General features: G+C 39.1%; 1 protein-coding gene across 5 annotated transcripts in view; it reads left to right on the plus strand.

Moving 5' to 3' along the window:
• Positions 1–3,224: 3,224 nt before the first annotated feature.
• The window catches only part of LOC131935727 (cilia- and flagella-associated protein 70), a 46,131-nt gene continuing 32,651 nt past the window's right edge, over positions 3,225–16,704 (plus strand). The window contains exons 1-7 of one of the 5 annotated variants that reach the window (XM_059292328.1): positions 3,225–3,332; positions 6,160–6,239; positions 6,318–6,504; positions 8,949–9,047; positions 9,206–9,288; positions 14,536–14,712; positions 15,079–15,206. In XM_059292328.1, coding sequence (XP_059148311.1) covers positions 6,165–6,239; positions 6,318–6,504; positions 8,949–9,047; positions 9,206–9,288; positions 14,536–14,712; positions 15,079–15,206 — 749 coding nt within the window. In that variant the 5' untranslated portion in view covers positions 3,225–3,332; positions 6,160–6,164. Of the gene's footprint in view, positions 3,333–4,598; positions 4,618–6,159; positions 6,240–6,317; positions 6,505–8,948; positions 9,048–9,205; positions 9,289–14,535; positions 14,713–15,078; positions 15,207–16,704 lie in introns of those variants that run through there. The other 4 variants (XM_059292330.1, XM_059292331.1, XM_059292332.1 and 1 more) reach the window with 4 other exon arrangements.

The raw sequence follows: 16,704 nt of genomic DNA on the forward strand, positions 1-16,704 counted from the left end.
CAGGTACATAAATGAAACAAGGAAACATTTTTGTATTTTTCAAAACATAAATCCTCCTCAAAATGTGAACTAATTATTAAAATGTAAGGAGTCACCTGTTTTTCACATTACTAGTCGCGGGCGATTTTAAAACGTTTTTCTTAACTCAGCTTCGCGTTTGTTTGTTTGTTGTTAAAATTGACATCGAAAATTAACCCACTTCTGATTGCTCTAGAGCTCTGAAATTTGGCAGGCAGGCTACTTTCGCCTAACAATTTCAGATGCAATCATAAAAACTAGCAATTAGAGACCGTAATTAGCTTAATTTAATTACGCCCGAAGGACCATAAAACTGAGGACATGATTTCTAAAGATACCGACAAGACTGGAGGCATATTGACACATTTACTTCGGCCCCAATCGATGTGAGCTCGCTGGCCGTGATCGTATAGTGGTTAGTACTTCGCGTTGTGGCCGCGACAACCCAGGTTCGAATCCTGGTCGCTCAAGATTTTTTTAGTCCGTGTATTTATAAACACTTAGTCAAGTCATACTTAATCAAGTCATTAGATAAAGTAGAAAATAAACTATATAAAAAACTTTTTTAAAAACCACGTTTTTTATGTGTAGCAACGGACTAAAAAGGAGAAAATAAAATACTTAAAAAAACTTTTTAAAAAACCACGTTTTTCTTGTGGACTAAAAAGTAGAAAATAACTATTTACATACATTTGATGACTAAAAACGTGGGTCGGGCAGATGGGTCGGGAAATTTGATGGTGAACGTACCCACGTTTTTTGTCATCAAATGTATGTAAATAGTTATTTTCTACTTTTTAGTCCACAAGAAAAACGTGGTTTTTTTAAAAGTTTTTTTAAGTATTTTATTATATAATTTTACGTACCCAAAACGATAAATTACCTATTTTCTATTAGAATAATTAATTAGATCTAGATCTAGATCTAGATCTAGTTAGGCATTTCGACTTCCGCTGTTTCGATTCGGTACGACCACATCCTGACTTTTTCATCGTACTTGTTGAAATTCGCCATTTTTTAACATGTTAATTCTCGCCATCGGAATCGAAGAATAAAATGTATTCGATATGAATATTTGAGTTGAATTTCATCTTTTATACATACTAATAAATGAATTAGCTCCCGTTTTACATTGTCCGATACCGAAAGCGATCACCGATAATAGCAAATATTTGTCGAAATGCCGACGCTACCGAACTGGCGCATTGACAACTAAATTTCAGATATAAATAATCCTCTAAATTGTATGAAAATAGGCTTAAATAGCATGCCAACCATTTGGATAAATAGAAATGTCGATTTGAAGGGTTTTTAAGCACGGGCCAATGAGGAGTAGCGCGATAAAACTCATAGGGGTAGGAACGAGAAAGTGTGCGTAATTTTATAATGGCGGCCGGGTTACGAGATATGCGCATACGATGTTTTTTAATAGCTGTTTGTTTTTAAATGGACTGTTACGATAAAATGGGCTTTAAAATAAATATACTGTAGATCTAAATTATTAGATTAAAAATGGAAAGAATGTAATTAGGCCTAATTGCTGCCTAAATAAATTATAAAATTTTTAATTAGCCAGATTTTTATTAACCTTCTTAATACCAGGTTAACTAGATCTAGCAAACTAGCATTAATAAATTGCAGATAAATAGATTATAAAGGCATTTTCAAGTAGAAAAAATCTATATTTATTGTAAACAGTTTAAAAAAAATAGAATCTAGATCTAAATGGAAATGAAAACACTAAAATAATAATGGGTCTAGAGATGTGTAATAATAATAATATATATATATATATATATATATATATATATATATATATATATATATATATATATAAACTATTAGGCCTTAATGTAAATACTGACAGGCCTATCTGTAGTATCTAGATCTATAAAGTACTATAAAGGGCCTAAATTAAAAGTAATAATGCCCAATTTTATAAGCTGCACTGCATTACAGTTTTAGTTATAGGCAACTATAATAGATAGAAAACATGAAAACTTAAATTAATGTCATTTAAGAATTTATCAAAGGATACGTCAACTTCACTAAACATTTTATAAATAAGAATACTGTGAAATGTCAATCTTTGAGTTTTAGCACATCTCAACACTTTTCATCAGAAACATTACAAGAACCAAAATTTTCTAAATTAATAATAACATTTTTACCATGTTATACACGGACACAAATCCAATGTTTATGGCAAATCGTTAAGTATCTTGATCATATTGTGCTGTATTTGACTTGTAAGTTCTAACTCTATACATTACCTGTACAATATGTATACTAGCATTCTTATTACTAACACCAGAATCAATATGTAAAGTTTAATCTTTATTTTTATAGTAGCAACAAAGAAGTGCAACATATTAGCCAGTGTAGTTAATCATCATAGTCTAATTGCGCTGTACCATATTCAAGTTCACTATTTATAGTTTTCCTCTAGCTATGTTTATTTTACTTGCATGATTGTATTTTTTACATGCTCTAGTCCTAATATATAAAGTTTCATGATGGTATATGGAATAGCAACCTAGCTGTACAGTCTGGAAATCCTCTTATGGCAGTCACTATAGAACAGTGCCACACCCTTTAATTTAACTTCATTATTTCTAGTTACCTCTTTTCTAATTTTTATTTTATTTGTAGACTTCTATTGCCTATATCATTGAGTACAAATGTGCAAAGTTTTATCATTATATCTTTAATAGCAACATTGGTATGCAAGTTTAAAGCCAATCACACGTCTGGAATGCAGGTTACAATGAAACATAACAAGTTAAACACATAACTTTAAAAATTCATATAAAAAAAACTATTAGGCCTAGAATGATAAATTTGATATTTTTATCAATGGGGTATATTATAGGATTAATCTGGGTCCATTTTATCATTCTATGATAATTAGGAAAAATTTCCCAATAGGCCTAAGATCTAGTTAAAGTTAAACTAGCTAAATTCATTGTAAATTCAGGTGCTTTCTAGGTCTAGATCTTTGATTAAATCTAAAATCTACCTGTTACATGTGCTTTCAATACACGCTGAATTACCGCTTTCATTTACGTCTATTCATAAATTAATCAGTAAATAAATACCATCGATTCCAAATTTATCTCGTTGATTTAAAAAAAAAAAATTAATTGTCACTTTTCTGCTAACACTAAGATTTCAATTTTTTATTTAACCCAAGGAACTCTTTTAATAACAGAAATGTTTAATGATCATCGTTGCTGTGGGCAACAGGAACAATAAAATGTTATGAATAATATGAATTGATTTGGATAGTTAAATTATTTTTCAATTTTAGTCAAGTAAGTTCAGTACCAACATTTTTTAATAGGGGATAATTTGCTTAACATTTAGATCTAGACGTCTAGATCTGAATACATTTTAAAAATATAACAAAATAATAAACTATAGGCCTAAATAAGATAGTCTAGCGACTAGTGTAAAATTAATAAATTATATTAAAATAAATTTTAGGCCTAGGCCTAGTAAATTTAAATTAAAATAAATTAGTTTAGGCCTAGGCCTATTTATATATATATTTTTTTAATTTAATGATAAATATTAATATGATAGTGAAGTGATTTATAGATCTATAATCTAGTGGTAATCTAAAATCTATTGTTTTAGTTAGGTATGTTAAATCGGACGAGACTAGTAATGTGAAGAAAAGGTGACTCATAAAATTTTCATAATTATTTCACATCTTAGGAGGATTTATAATTTATGTTTTGAAAGTTACAAAAATGTTTCGGAGTTTCATTCATGTACCTGTTTTTAAACAGTTGTATAAAAACTTTTTAGTAGTAAATAAAGACTAGTGATGTTTTCATCAGATACAACCAAGCTTATTATTTACTTTAGCAGCCATCTTGTTAGAGTTTTTTTTTTTTGTAAGATTAGGCCCTATAGTGCGAGATTCAGAGGAACCACTCTAATTTACAAATGGCCACTGTCTATATACTATATAGCAAATATTGCTAGCAAACACTGCTGTTTAAAGTAAATTACTGGCATATATTGATATATTTAGCTATTGAGTTTAGTTTATTATTCAGGTATCTATAATAGTTGACACAAATATATTACAACAATTCAATATACTCAATTTAAACCCTTAACAATGAGGCAACTTTTTTTCACATTACCTCTGCCGATTTTACGCACCTAAAACGATAGATTACCATTTAATATTTATGAATAGGAATTGGATAGGCAGTCCTACTAATTCAGATTTTAGTAATTTAATTTTACTATGACTATGTTTTATGTATTATGTACTGGAGGCCTATGCCTAATATAATTATAGTAGATCCTTGAGTAGTTATGTATTATGTAACATGTAGGTTGGATTTAACTCTATTGGTTAGGCCTAGTTATATATTTTTTTAAGTGACTACGCGTCTCGCAGAGCGTGGCCCCTAAAAAATAGACTACGCGTCTCGCAGGATGGATGTGCCATCTTGTAATTGAAAATGCTTACTTTTTACTTCTCTATCACATCCAGTGTGGTTGAGTCAACAGTGTGCCAGCTGTAGACTTGTTCATAGACCCGGAGTACCAAGTTCAAACCCGGGGTTAGCTCGGCCGGTACTAGTTTGTTTTTTTTTACATTTTTTTACTTTCTCGTATATAGAAAGTATAGAGAAAGTCTTGTAATCGTGCAAAAAAAAAAAAAAAAAAGAGATTTTTACAAATCTCGACGTTTTACACCTCACTGATACGGAAAAACATAATTTTGCAATCTTGTCTGTGTGTGTGTCTGTTTGTGTGTGTGTAAACACGATAACTTGAGTACCGTTACAGCTAGGTTGATGAAATTTTATATATAAGTATTTTATCAAAATCGTAGATTCGTATCAACTTTTGAGCGATTTCCGATAATCGGAAGTGTTACTTTTTCTACTTTGAATTTTTCAAAAGCCTATAACGAGTACTATTTCAGATAGATAAATGAAATTTCACATGTAAGTAAAAGATCTATATCTCTCCATTCTTTCAAATTTTGAGTAATTTCCGTTGACCGGAAGTACTAATTTACGCTATTTCCGATTTCTCAAAAAACGAATGTAAATTTATAAAGTACTAATAATATTGTGCACTATTATTAACATCTTTATTTGGCGTTCGCTTGGTGCGCAATTCTTTTTTCTATGAGATTCTATTCTATTTTTAAAAGTTTATTTATAAAAGTTTAAGTATTTAAAATGGATTAAAAATCATAACTATATCCCGAGTTCCCATCCTCTGTTGTTTTATATAAGAATATTCGAGAAAGTTTATGGGAGATCACTCCCGGTTTATTTTATATTGAAAATATGACGTAGACTATGTTGTTTTTTTTTAATAAAATTTCCAAACATCGTCACTGGCGTGATTGCTGTCTTGCCTTACCTTTACTATCACGTGAGTGAAAAATCCCACCACGGCCAACGATCGGCGAGGTCACTGTGTGTTCAGCAGGCCTAAAGCATACGTCATAGAATGAACACAAGTTCACGAGATCGTCTGTCTTCACTTCTCTCTTCTTACCAACCATCCCCCCCCCCCCCCCCCCCTCAAGCAAATTTTTAAAAAAAATTATGTTCACATAGGATAAATTATATAGATCTTAGATCTACTATCACGCATGCTAGATAGCTAGGCCTAAAGGTTAAAGGAAAGTTTGATTTAGCTTCTAGATCTATATATAAATATATATATATATATATATATATATATATATATATATATATATATATATATATATATATATATATATATATATATATATATATATATATATATATATATATATATGATTACATGATATTGCCTTTCATCTGTGTTAATTTTCTCTTGATGTTGGCGGTTAACTGGAGTGGGGGGGGGGGGGGGGGAGCCTGACATTTTGTAGTGATGTGGGTGGGGGGGGGGGGGGGAGAAGCAGGCAAAAGACAAAACACCAGATATGGAAGGCTACCCCAGTTTTGACCACCCTCAGCCATCAGTGTCCTTGAATTCCAAAATCTCTTGAGTTCGGTTATAAGGCACAAACTACTTCATCTGCTTTATTATTTGCTATTTATTTTTTGTTAAAAGAGTCTGACTCTCCAAGTGTCCAGTCAATGAAAAATGTGTTTTGTCTTGCAGAGAAAATGGCCTCTGACACAGACAACTTACAGCGCTCAACTGAAGCCATCAATGTCACCGTGCTCAAGGCTAAACACTTGGTAAGTATGTTCCTCCACCTCCGCTCTCCTCCATTTGTTGGTGCCATTATGTCTTGGTCTACTTGACATTTCTTTCAGAGAGGATCCAAAGGTGACTCACTGACAGTAACAATCAAACTAGAGTTTGGTGACAAGGTCATTGGAGAGAGTGCAAAGCTTGAATCTGCTGGAGACTCCAGCCTGGAGTGTAACTTCAGTGTCAATCTCAGCTGTAATCCAGAGGACCCAGTCTCAGTGGACGAGATCACCCACAAGCCAGTTGTGTGTAAGTCAGGTCCCTCACACCCCACACACCTGTCCCACACACCTGTCCCACACACACCTGTCCCACACACACCTGTCCCACACACCTGTCCCACACAAACCTGTCCCACACACACACCTGTCCCACACAAATGTCCCACACACACACCTGTCCCACAAACACCTGTCCCACACACACACCTGTCCCACACACACACCTGTCCCACACACACCTGTCCCACACACACACCTGTCCCACACACCTGTCCCACACACACACCTGTCCCACACACACACACCTGTTCACACACACACCTATCCCACACACACCTGTCCCCCACACACCTGTCCCCCACACACCTGTCCCACACACACCTGTCCCACACACCTGTCCCACAGACCTGTCCCACACACACACCTGTCCCACACACACACCTGTCCCACACACACCTGTTCACACACACACCTGTCCCACACACACCTGTCCCACACACACCTGTCCCACACACCTGTCCCACACACACCTGTCCCACACACCTGTTCACACACACACCTGTCCCACACATCTGTCCCACACACACCTGTCCCACACACCTGTCCCACACACACACCTGTCCCACACACCTGTCCCACACACACCTGTCCCACACACACCTGTCCCACACACACACCTGTCCCACACACACACCTGTCCCACACACCTGTCCCACACACACACCTGTCCCACACACACACCTGTCCCACACACCTGTCCCACACACACCTGTCCCCCACACACACCTGTCCCACACACCTGTCCCACACACACCTGTCCCACACACCTGTCCCACACACCTGTCCCACACACCTGTCCCACACACACACCTGTCCCACACACCTGTCCCACACACCTGTCCCACACACACCTGTCCCACACACCTGTCCCACACACACACCTGTCCCACACACCTGTCCCACACACACCTGTCCCACACACACACCTGTTCACACACACCTGTCCCACACACACCTGTCCCACACACACACCTGTCCCACACACCTGTCCCACACACACCTGTCCCACACACCTGTCCCACACACACACCTGTCCCACACACCTGTCCCACACACACACCTGTCCCACACACACACCTGTCCCACACACCTGTCCCACACACCTGTCCCACACACACACCTGTCACACACACCTGTCCCACACACACACCTGTCCCACACACCTGTCCCACACACACACCTGTCCCACACACACACCTGTCCCACACACCTGTCCCACACACACCTGTTCACACACACACCTGTCCCACACACACACCTGTCCCACACACACACCTGTCCCACACACCTGTCCCACACACACACCTGTCCCACACACCTGTCCCACACACCTGTCCCACACACACCTGTCCCACACACACACCTGTCCCACACACACACCTGTCCCACACACACACCTGTCCCACACACACACCTGTCCCACACACACACCTGTCCCACACACCTGTCCCACACACACACCTGTCCTACACACACCTGTCCCACACACACCTGTCCCACACACCTGTCCCACACACCTGTCCCACACACACACCAGTCCCCCACACACACCAGTCCCACACATACCTGTCCCACACACCTGTCCCACACACACCTGTCCCCCACACACACCTGTCCCACACACCTGTCCCACACACACACCTGTCCCCCACACACACCTGTCCCACACACCTGTCCCACACACACACCAGTCCCCCACACACACCTGTCCCACACACCTGTCCCACACACACACCAGTCCCACACACCTGTCCCACACACCTGTCCCACACATCTGTCCCCCACACACACCTGTCCCACACACACACCTGTCCCACACACACCTGTTCACACACACACCTGTCCCACACACACACACACCTGTCCCACACACACACCCGTCCCACACACCTGTCCCACACACACACCTGTCCCACACACCTGTCCCACACACACCTGTCCCACACACCTGTCCCACACACCTGTCCCACACACACACCTGTCCCACACACACACCTGTCCCACACACCTGTCCCACACACACACCTGTCCCACACACACACCTGTCCCACACACACCTGTCCCACACACACACCTGTCCCACACACCTGTCCCACACACACACCTGTCCCACACACACCTGTCCCACACACACACCTGTCCCACACACCTGTCCCACACACACACCTGTCACACACACCTGTCCCACACACACACCTGTCCCACACACCTGTCCCACACACACACATGTCCCACACACACCTGTCCCACACACCTGTCCCACATACACCTTTCCCACACACACACCTGTCCCACACACCTGTCATGTACAGGTTTTATTTTTACTTTAGTGTAATGTCGTGGTAATTGCATTGATGCAATTATTGCTAACATTTGTTTTTTTAAACTTTGAGTGTAATGAATGTATTTCAGTAACTGTGACTGAAGTGTTTACAAAAGAGAAGAAACAGAAAGAAGAAAAAACCAACATTATAGGGCAATGTTGCATCGACCTCATCCCTCTCATTAAAGGTAAAGATTTTAGGGCAGTGTTGTATGTTCTGATCTTGTATGTTCTGATCTTGTATGTTTTGATCTTGTATGTTCTGATCTTGTATGTTTTGATCTTGTATGTTCTGATCTTGTATGTTCTGATCTTGTATGTTCTGATCTTGTATGTTCTGATCTAGGTAGTCTGATGATAAAGCAGACGCTGACCCTTCACCCACTGCCAGGTTCTCCTCTGGAACTAATTGCACCAGATGCACCCAAGGTAAGGTCATGTGACCAAGGTCATGTGACCAAGGTCATGTGACTAATGTTAAGCCCCCCACCCTCCCCACCTTAGTAGGAGTTGTAGTTGTTTCCATTTCTGATGACTAAAGACACATACAACTTGTACATCTAGAGACACATACAACTTGTACATCTAGAGACACATACAACTTGTACATCTACACACACAACTTGTACATCTAGAGACACACATAACTTGTACATCTAGAGACACATACAACTTGTACATCTAGAGACACATACAACTTGTACATCTAGAGACACATACAACTTGTACATCAAGAGACACATACAACTTGTACATCTAGAGACACATACAACTTGTACATCTAGAGACACATACAACTTGTACATCTAGAGACACACACAACTTGTACATCTAGAGACACACACAACTTGTACATCTAGAGACACATACAACTTGTACATCTAGAGACACATACAACTTGTACATCTAGAGACACACACAACTTGTACATCTAGAGACACATACAACTTGTACATCTAGAGACACATACAACTTGTACAGCAAGAGACACATACAACTTGTACATCTAGAGACACATACAACTTGTACATCTACACATACAACTTGTACATCTAGAGACACACACAACTTGTACATCTAGAGACACATACAACTTGTACATCTAGAGACACATACAACTTGTACATCAAGAGACACATACAACTTGTACATCTAGAGACACATACAACTTGTACATCTAGAGACACATACAACTTGTACATCTAGAGACACACACAACTTGTACATCAAGAGACACATACAACTTGTACATCTAGAGACACATACAACTTGTACATCTAGAGACACATACAACTTGTACATCTAGAGACACACACAACTTGTACATCTAGAGACACATACAACTTGTACATCTAGAGACACATACAACTTGTACATCTAGAGACACACACAACTTGTACATCTAGAGACACATACAACTTGTACATCTAGAGACACATACAACTTGTACATCTAGAGACACATACAACTTGTACATCTAGAGACACACAACTAGTACATCTAGAGACACATACAACTAGTACATCTAGAGACACATACAACTTGTACATCTAGAGACACATACAACTTGTACATCTAGAGAAACATACAACTTGTACATCTAGAGACACATACAACTTGTACATCTAGAGACACATACAACTTGTACATCTAGAGACACATACAACTTGTACATCTAGAGACACATACAACTTGTACATCTAGACACATACAACTTGTACATCTAGACACATACAACTTGTACATCTAGACACACAACTTGTACATCTAGACACACAACTTGTACATCTAGACACATACAACTTGTACATCTAGAGACACATACAACTTGTACATCTACACACACAACTTGTACATCTAGACACATACAACTTGTACATCTACACACACAACTTGTACATCTAGACACATACAACTTGTACATCTAGAGACACATACAACTTGTACATCTACACATACAACTTGTACATCTAGAGACACACACAACTTGTACATCTAGAGACACATACAACTTGTACATCTAGAGACACATACAACTTGTACATCAAGAGACACATACAACTTGTACATCTAGAGACACATACAACTTGTACATCTAGAGACACATACAACTTGTACATCTAGAGACACACACAACTTGTACATCTAGAGACACATACAACTTGTACATCTAGAGACACATACAACTTGTACATCTAGAGACACACACAACTTGTACATCTAGAGACACATACAACTTGTACATCTAGAGACACATACAACTTGTACATCTAGAGACACATACAACTTGTACATCTAGAGACACACAACTAGTACATCTAGAGACACATACAACTAGTACATCTAGAGACACATACAACTTGTACATCTAGAGACACATACAACTTGTACATCTAGAGACACATACAGCTTGTACATCTAGAGACACATACAACTTGTACATCTAGAGACACATACAACTTGTACATCTAGAGGCACATACAACTTGTACATCTACACATACAACTTGTACATCTAGAGACACATACAACTTGTACATCTAGAGACACATACAACTTGTACATCTAGAGACACATACAACTTGTACATCAAGAGACACATACAACTTGTACATCTACACATACAACTTGTACATCTACACATACAACTTTACATCAAGAGACACATACAACTTGTACATCTAGAGACACACACAACTTGTACATCTAGAGACACATGCAACTTGTACATCTAGAGACACATACAACTTGTACATCTAGAGACACATACAACTTGTACATCTAGAGACACACACAACTTGTACATCTAGAGACACATACAACTTGTACATCTAGAGACACATACAACTTGTACATCTAGAGACACATACAACTTGTACATCTAGAGACACATACAACTTGTACATCTAGAGACACATACAACTTGTACATCTAGAGACACACACAACTTGTACTTCTACACATACAACTTGTACAGCAAGAGACACATACAACTTGTACATCTAGAGACACATACAACTTGTACATCTAGAGACACATACAACTTGTACATCTAGAGACACATACAACTTGTACATCTAGAGACACATACAACTTGTACATCTACACATACAACTTGTACATCTAGAGACACACACAACTTGTACATCTAGAGACACATACAACTTGTACATCTAGAGACACACACAACTTGTACATCTAGAGACACACACAACTTGTACATCTAGAGACACATACAACTTGTACATCTAGAGACACATACAACTTGTACATCTAGAGACACATACAACTTGTACATCTAGAGACACATACAACTTGTACATCTAGAGACACATACAACTTGTACATCTAGAGACACACACAACTTGTACATCAAGAGACACATACAACTTGTACATCTAGACACATACAACTTGTACATCTAGAGACACACACAACTTGTACATCTAGAGACACACACAACTTGTACATCTAGAGACACACAACTTGTACATCTAGAGACACACACACAACTTGTACATCTACACATACAACTTGTACATCTAGAGACACACACAACTTGTACATCTAGAGACACACACACAACTTGTACATCAAGAGACACATACAACTTGTACATCTAGAGACACATACAACTTGTACATCTACACATACAACTTGTACAGCAAGAGACACATACAACTTGTACATCAAGAGACACATACAACTTGTACATCTACACATACAACTTGTACATCTAGAGACACATACAACTTGTACATCTAGAGGCACATACAACTTGTACATCTACACATACAACTTGTACATCTAGAGACACATACAACTTGTACATCTAGAGACACATACAAGTTGTACATCTAGAGACACATACAACTTGTACATCAAGAGACACATACAACTTGTACATCTACACATACAACTTGTACATCTACACATACAACTTTACATCAAGAGACACATACAACTTGTACATCTAGAGGCACATACAACTTGTACATCTACACATACAACTTGTACATCTAGAGACACATACAACTTGTACATCTAGAGACACATACAAGTTGTACATCTAGAGACACATACAACTTGTACATCAAGAGACACATACAACTTGTACATCTACACATACAACTTGTACATCTACACATACAACTTTACATCAAGAGACACATACAACTTGTACATCTAGAGACACACACAACTTGTACATCTAGAGACACATGCAACTTGTACATCTAGAGACACATACAACTTGTACATCTAGAGACACATACAACTTGTACATCTAGAGACACACACAACTTGTACATCTAGAGACACATACAACTTGTACATCTAGAGACACATACAACTTGTACATCTAGAGACACATACAACTTGTACATCTAGAGACACATACAACGTGTACATCTAGAGACATATACAACTTGTACATCTAGAGACACACACAACTTGTACTTCTACACATACAACTTGTACAGCAAGAGACACATACAACTTGTACATCTAGAGACACATACAACTTGAACATCTAGAGACACATACAACTTGTACATCTAGAGACACATACAACTTGTACATCTAGAGACACATACAACTTGTACATCTACACATACAACTTGTACATCTAGAGACACACACAACTTGTACATCTAGAGACACATACAACTTGTACATCTAGAGACACACACAACTTGTACATCTAGAGACACACACAACTTGTACATCTAGAGACACATACAACTTGTACATCTAGAGACACATACAACTTGTACATCTAGAGACACATACAACTTGTACATCTAGAGACACATACAACTTGTACATCTAGAGACACATACAACTTGTACATCTAGAGACACACACAACTTGTACATCAAGAGACACATACAACTTGTACATCTAGACACATACAACTTGTACATCTAGAGACACACACAACTTGTACATCTAGAGACACACACAACTTGTACATCTAGAGACACACAACTTGTACATCTAGAGACACATACAACTTGTACATCTAGAGACACATACAACTTGTACATCTATAGACACACACAACTTGTACATCAAGAGACACATACAACTTGTACATCTAGAGACACATACAACTTGTACATCTAGAGACACATACAACTTGTACATCTAGAGACACACACACAACTTGTACATCAAGAGACACATACAACTTGTACATCTAGAGACACACACAACTTGTACATCTAGAGACACATACAACTTGTACATCTAGAGACACATACAACTTGTACATCTAGAGACACACAAAACTTGTACATCTAGAGACACACACACAACTTGTACATCTACACATACAACTTGTACATCTAGAGACACACACAACTTGTACATCTAGAGACACACACACAACTTGTACATCAAGAGACACATACAACTTGTACATCTAGAGACACATACAACTTGTACATCTACACATACAACTTGTACAGCAAGAGACACATACAACTTGTACATCAAGAGACACATACAACTTGTACATCTACACATACAACTTGTACATCTAGAGACACATACAACTTGTACAGCAAGAGACACATACAACTTGTATATCTACACATACAACTTGTACAGCAAGAGACATACACAACTTGTACATCAAGAGACTGAATATCAATGTCAAGGTCCTCTCTTGCAGCCTGAGGTGGACATCAAAGTGACGGTCAACCAAGCTCTCCTAGACGAGTCTCGCTTGTCTCAGTCAAATCTGCTGACTCTGTCTATTGGCAGTCTGTACTCACCCCCGGAGTCATGGACTCTGACTGGACAACAATATTTCTTCAACGCCTCCATGCCAGTGCCAATCTCTCATGATGTACGTACCAACCCACTCACAACATTTGTACCAACCCACTCACAACATTTGTACCAACCCCCTCACAACATTTGTACCAACCCACTCATTTGTACCAACCCCCTCACAACATTTGTACCAATCCCCTCACGACATTTGTACCAACCCACTCACAACATTTGTACCAACCCCCTCACAACATTTGTACCAACCCCCTTACATTTGTACCAACTCCCTCACAACACTTGTACCAACTCACACACAACATATGTGCCAACCCACTTTCAACATTTGTACCAACCCACTCACAACGTTTGTACTAAAAACTAGTAAAATTTGAACTAATAAACTAACATTGCTTTGATATTTGATGTGTTCTTTTTTTAGCGTGAGGTTCCCATAACTTTCAACAATGGACTGCTGAAAGTTGCTCAGGAAAAAGATTTGATTGCAAAACAGAAAAAATGGGCGTCGCCTGGTACAGCCCATGCTAATGCTGCTGTACTGCCAGACAGGTGAATGCTTATCACGCTGCCCTCAATTTAACTTAAATCAAACGGTAAAAATTGGAGGTTTAACTCAGATGAAATTCTACGGAGGGAAGTCTAGCCCTGACTTATGATATAAAACTCAGTTGAACAAGCGTCAAGTTTACAGATGACAATCCAGGTCATAACTCTAGCCAAGCTTAGGGTCTTAGCGCGGGTGGTTAGGGTAAGGTGAATGTTAGAGGCATGGGTAGGGTTAGGGTTAGTTTGGTTAGTTGTTAAATGGTGGCCCAATTTGTCTGGTTAGTTGTTAAATAGTGGCCGAATTTGTCTGGTTAGTTGTTAAATAGTGGCCCAATTTGTTTGGTTTTTTGTTAAATGGTGGCCAAATTTGCCTGGTTAGGTGTTAAATTGTGGCCCAATTTGTTTAGTTTGTTGTTAAATGATGGCCCAATTTGACTGGTTAGTTGTTAAATTGTGGCCCAATTTGTCTTGTTGTTAAATGGTGGCCTATTTTGTCTGGTTCGTTTTTAAATAGTGGCCAAATTTGTCTGGTAAGTTGTTAAATTGTGGCCCAATTTGTCTGGTTTGTTGTGTGTGGCTGATGTTGTGTGAGGCTGATGTTGTGTGAGGCTGATGTTGTGTGAGGCTGATGTTGTGGCTGATGTTGTGTAGGCTGATGTTGTGTGAGGCTGATGTTGTGGCTGATGTTGTGTGAGGCTGATGTTGTGGCTGATGTTGTGTGTGGCTGATGTTGTGTGAGGCTGATGTTGTGTGAGGCTGATGTTGTGGCTGATGTTGTGTGAGGCTGATGTTGTGGCTGATGTTGTGTGTGGCTGATGTTGTGTGAGGCTGATGTTGTGTGAGGCTGATGTTGTGTGTGGCTGATGTTGTGGCTGATGTTGTGTGAGGCTGATGTTGTGGCTGATGTTGTGTGAGGCTGATGTTGTGTGAGGCTGATGTTGTGTGTGGCTGGTGTTGAGGCTGATGTTGTGTGTGGCTGATGTTGTGTGAGGCTGATGTTGTGTGAGGCTGATGTTGTGGCTGATGTTGTGTGAGGCTGATGTTGTGTGAGGCTGGTGTTGAGGCTGATGTTGTGTGTGGCTGATGTTGTGTGAGGCTGATGTTGTGTGAGGCTGATGTTGTGGCTGATGTTGTGTGTGGCTGATGTTGTGGCTGATGTTGTGTGTGGCTGATGTTGTGTGAGGCTGATGTTGTGTGAGGCTGATGTTGTGTGAGGCTGATGTTGTGTGTGGCTGATGTTGTGGCTGATGTTGTGTCAGGCTGATGTTGTGGCTGATGTTGTGTGAGGCTGATGTTGTGTGTGGCTGATGTTGTGGCTGATGTTGTGTGAGGCTGATGTTGTGTGAGGCTTATGTTGTGGCTGATGTTGTGTGAGGCTGATGTTGTGTGAGGCTTATGTTGAGGCTGATGTTGTGTGAGGCTGATGTTGTGTGAGGCTGATGTTGTGGCTGATGTTGTGTGAGGCTGATGTTGTGGCTGATGTTGTGTGTGGCTGATGTTG

This window comes from Physella acuta, unplaced genomic scaffold (genome assembly GCF_028476545.2).
Source record: "Physella acuta isolate Inbredline_101_S28 unplaced genomic scaffold, ASM2847654v3 ptg000155l, whole genome shotgun sequence".
Classification (NCBI taxonomy): Eukaryota; Metazoa; Mollusca; class Gastropoda; family Physidae; genus Physella; species Physella acuta.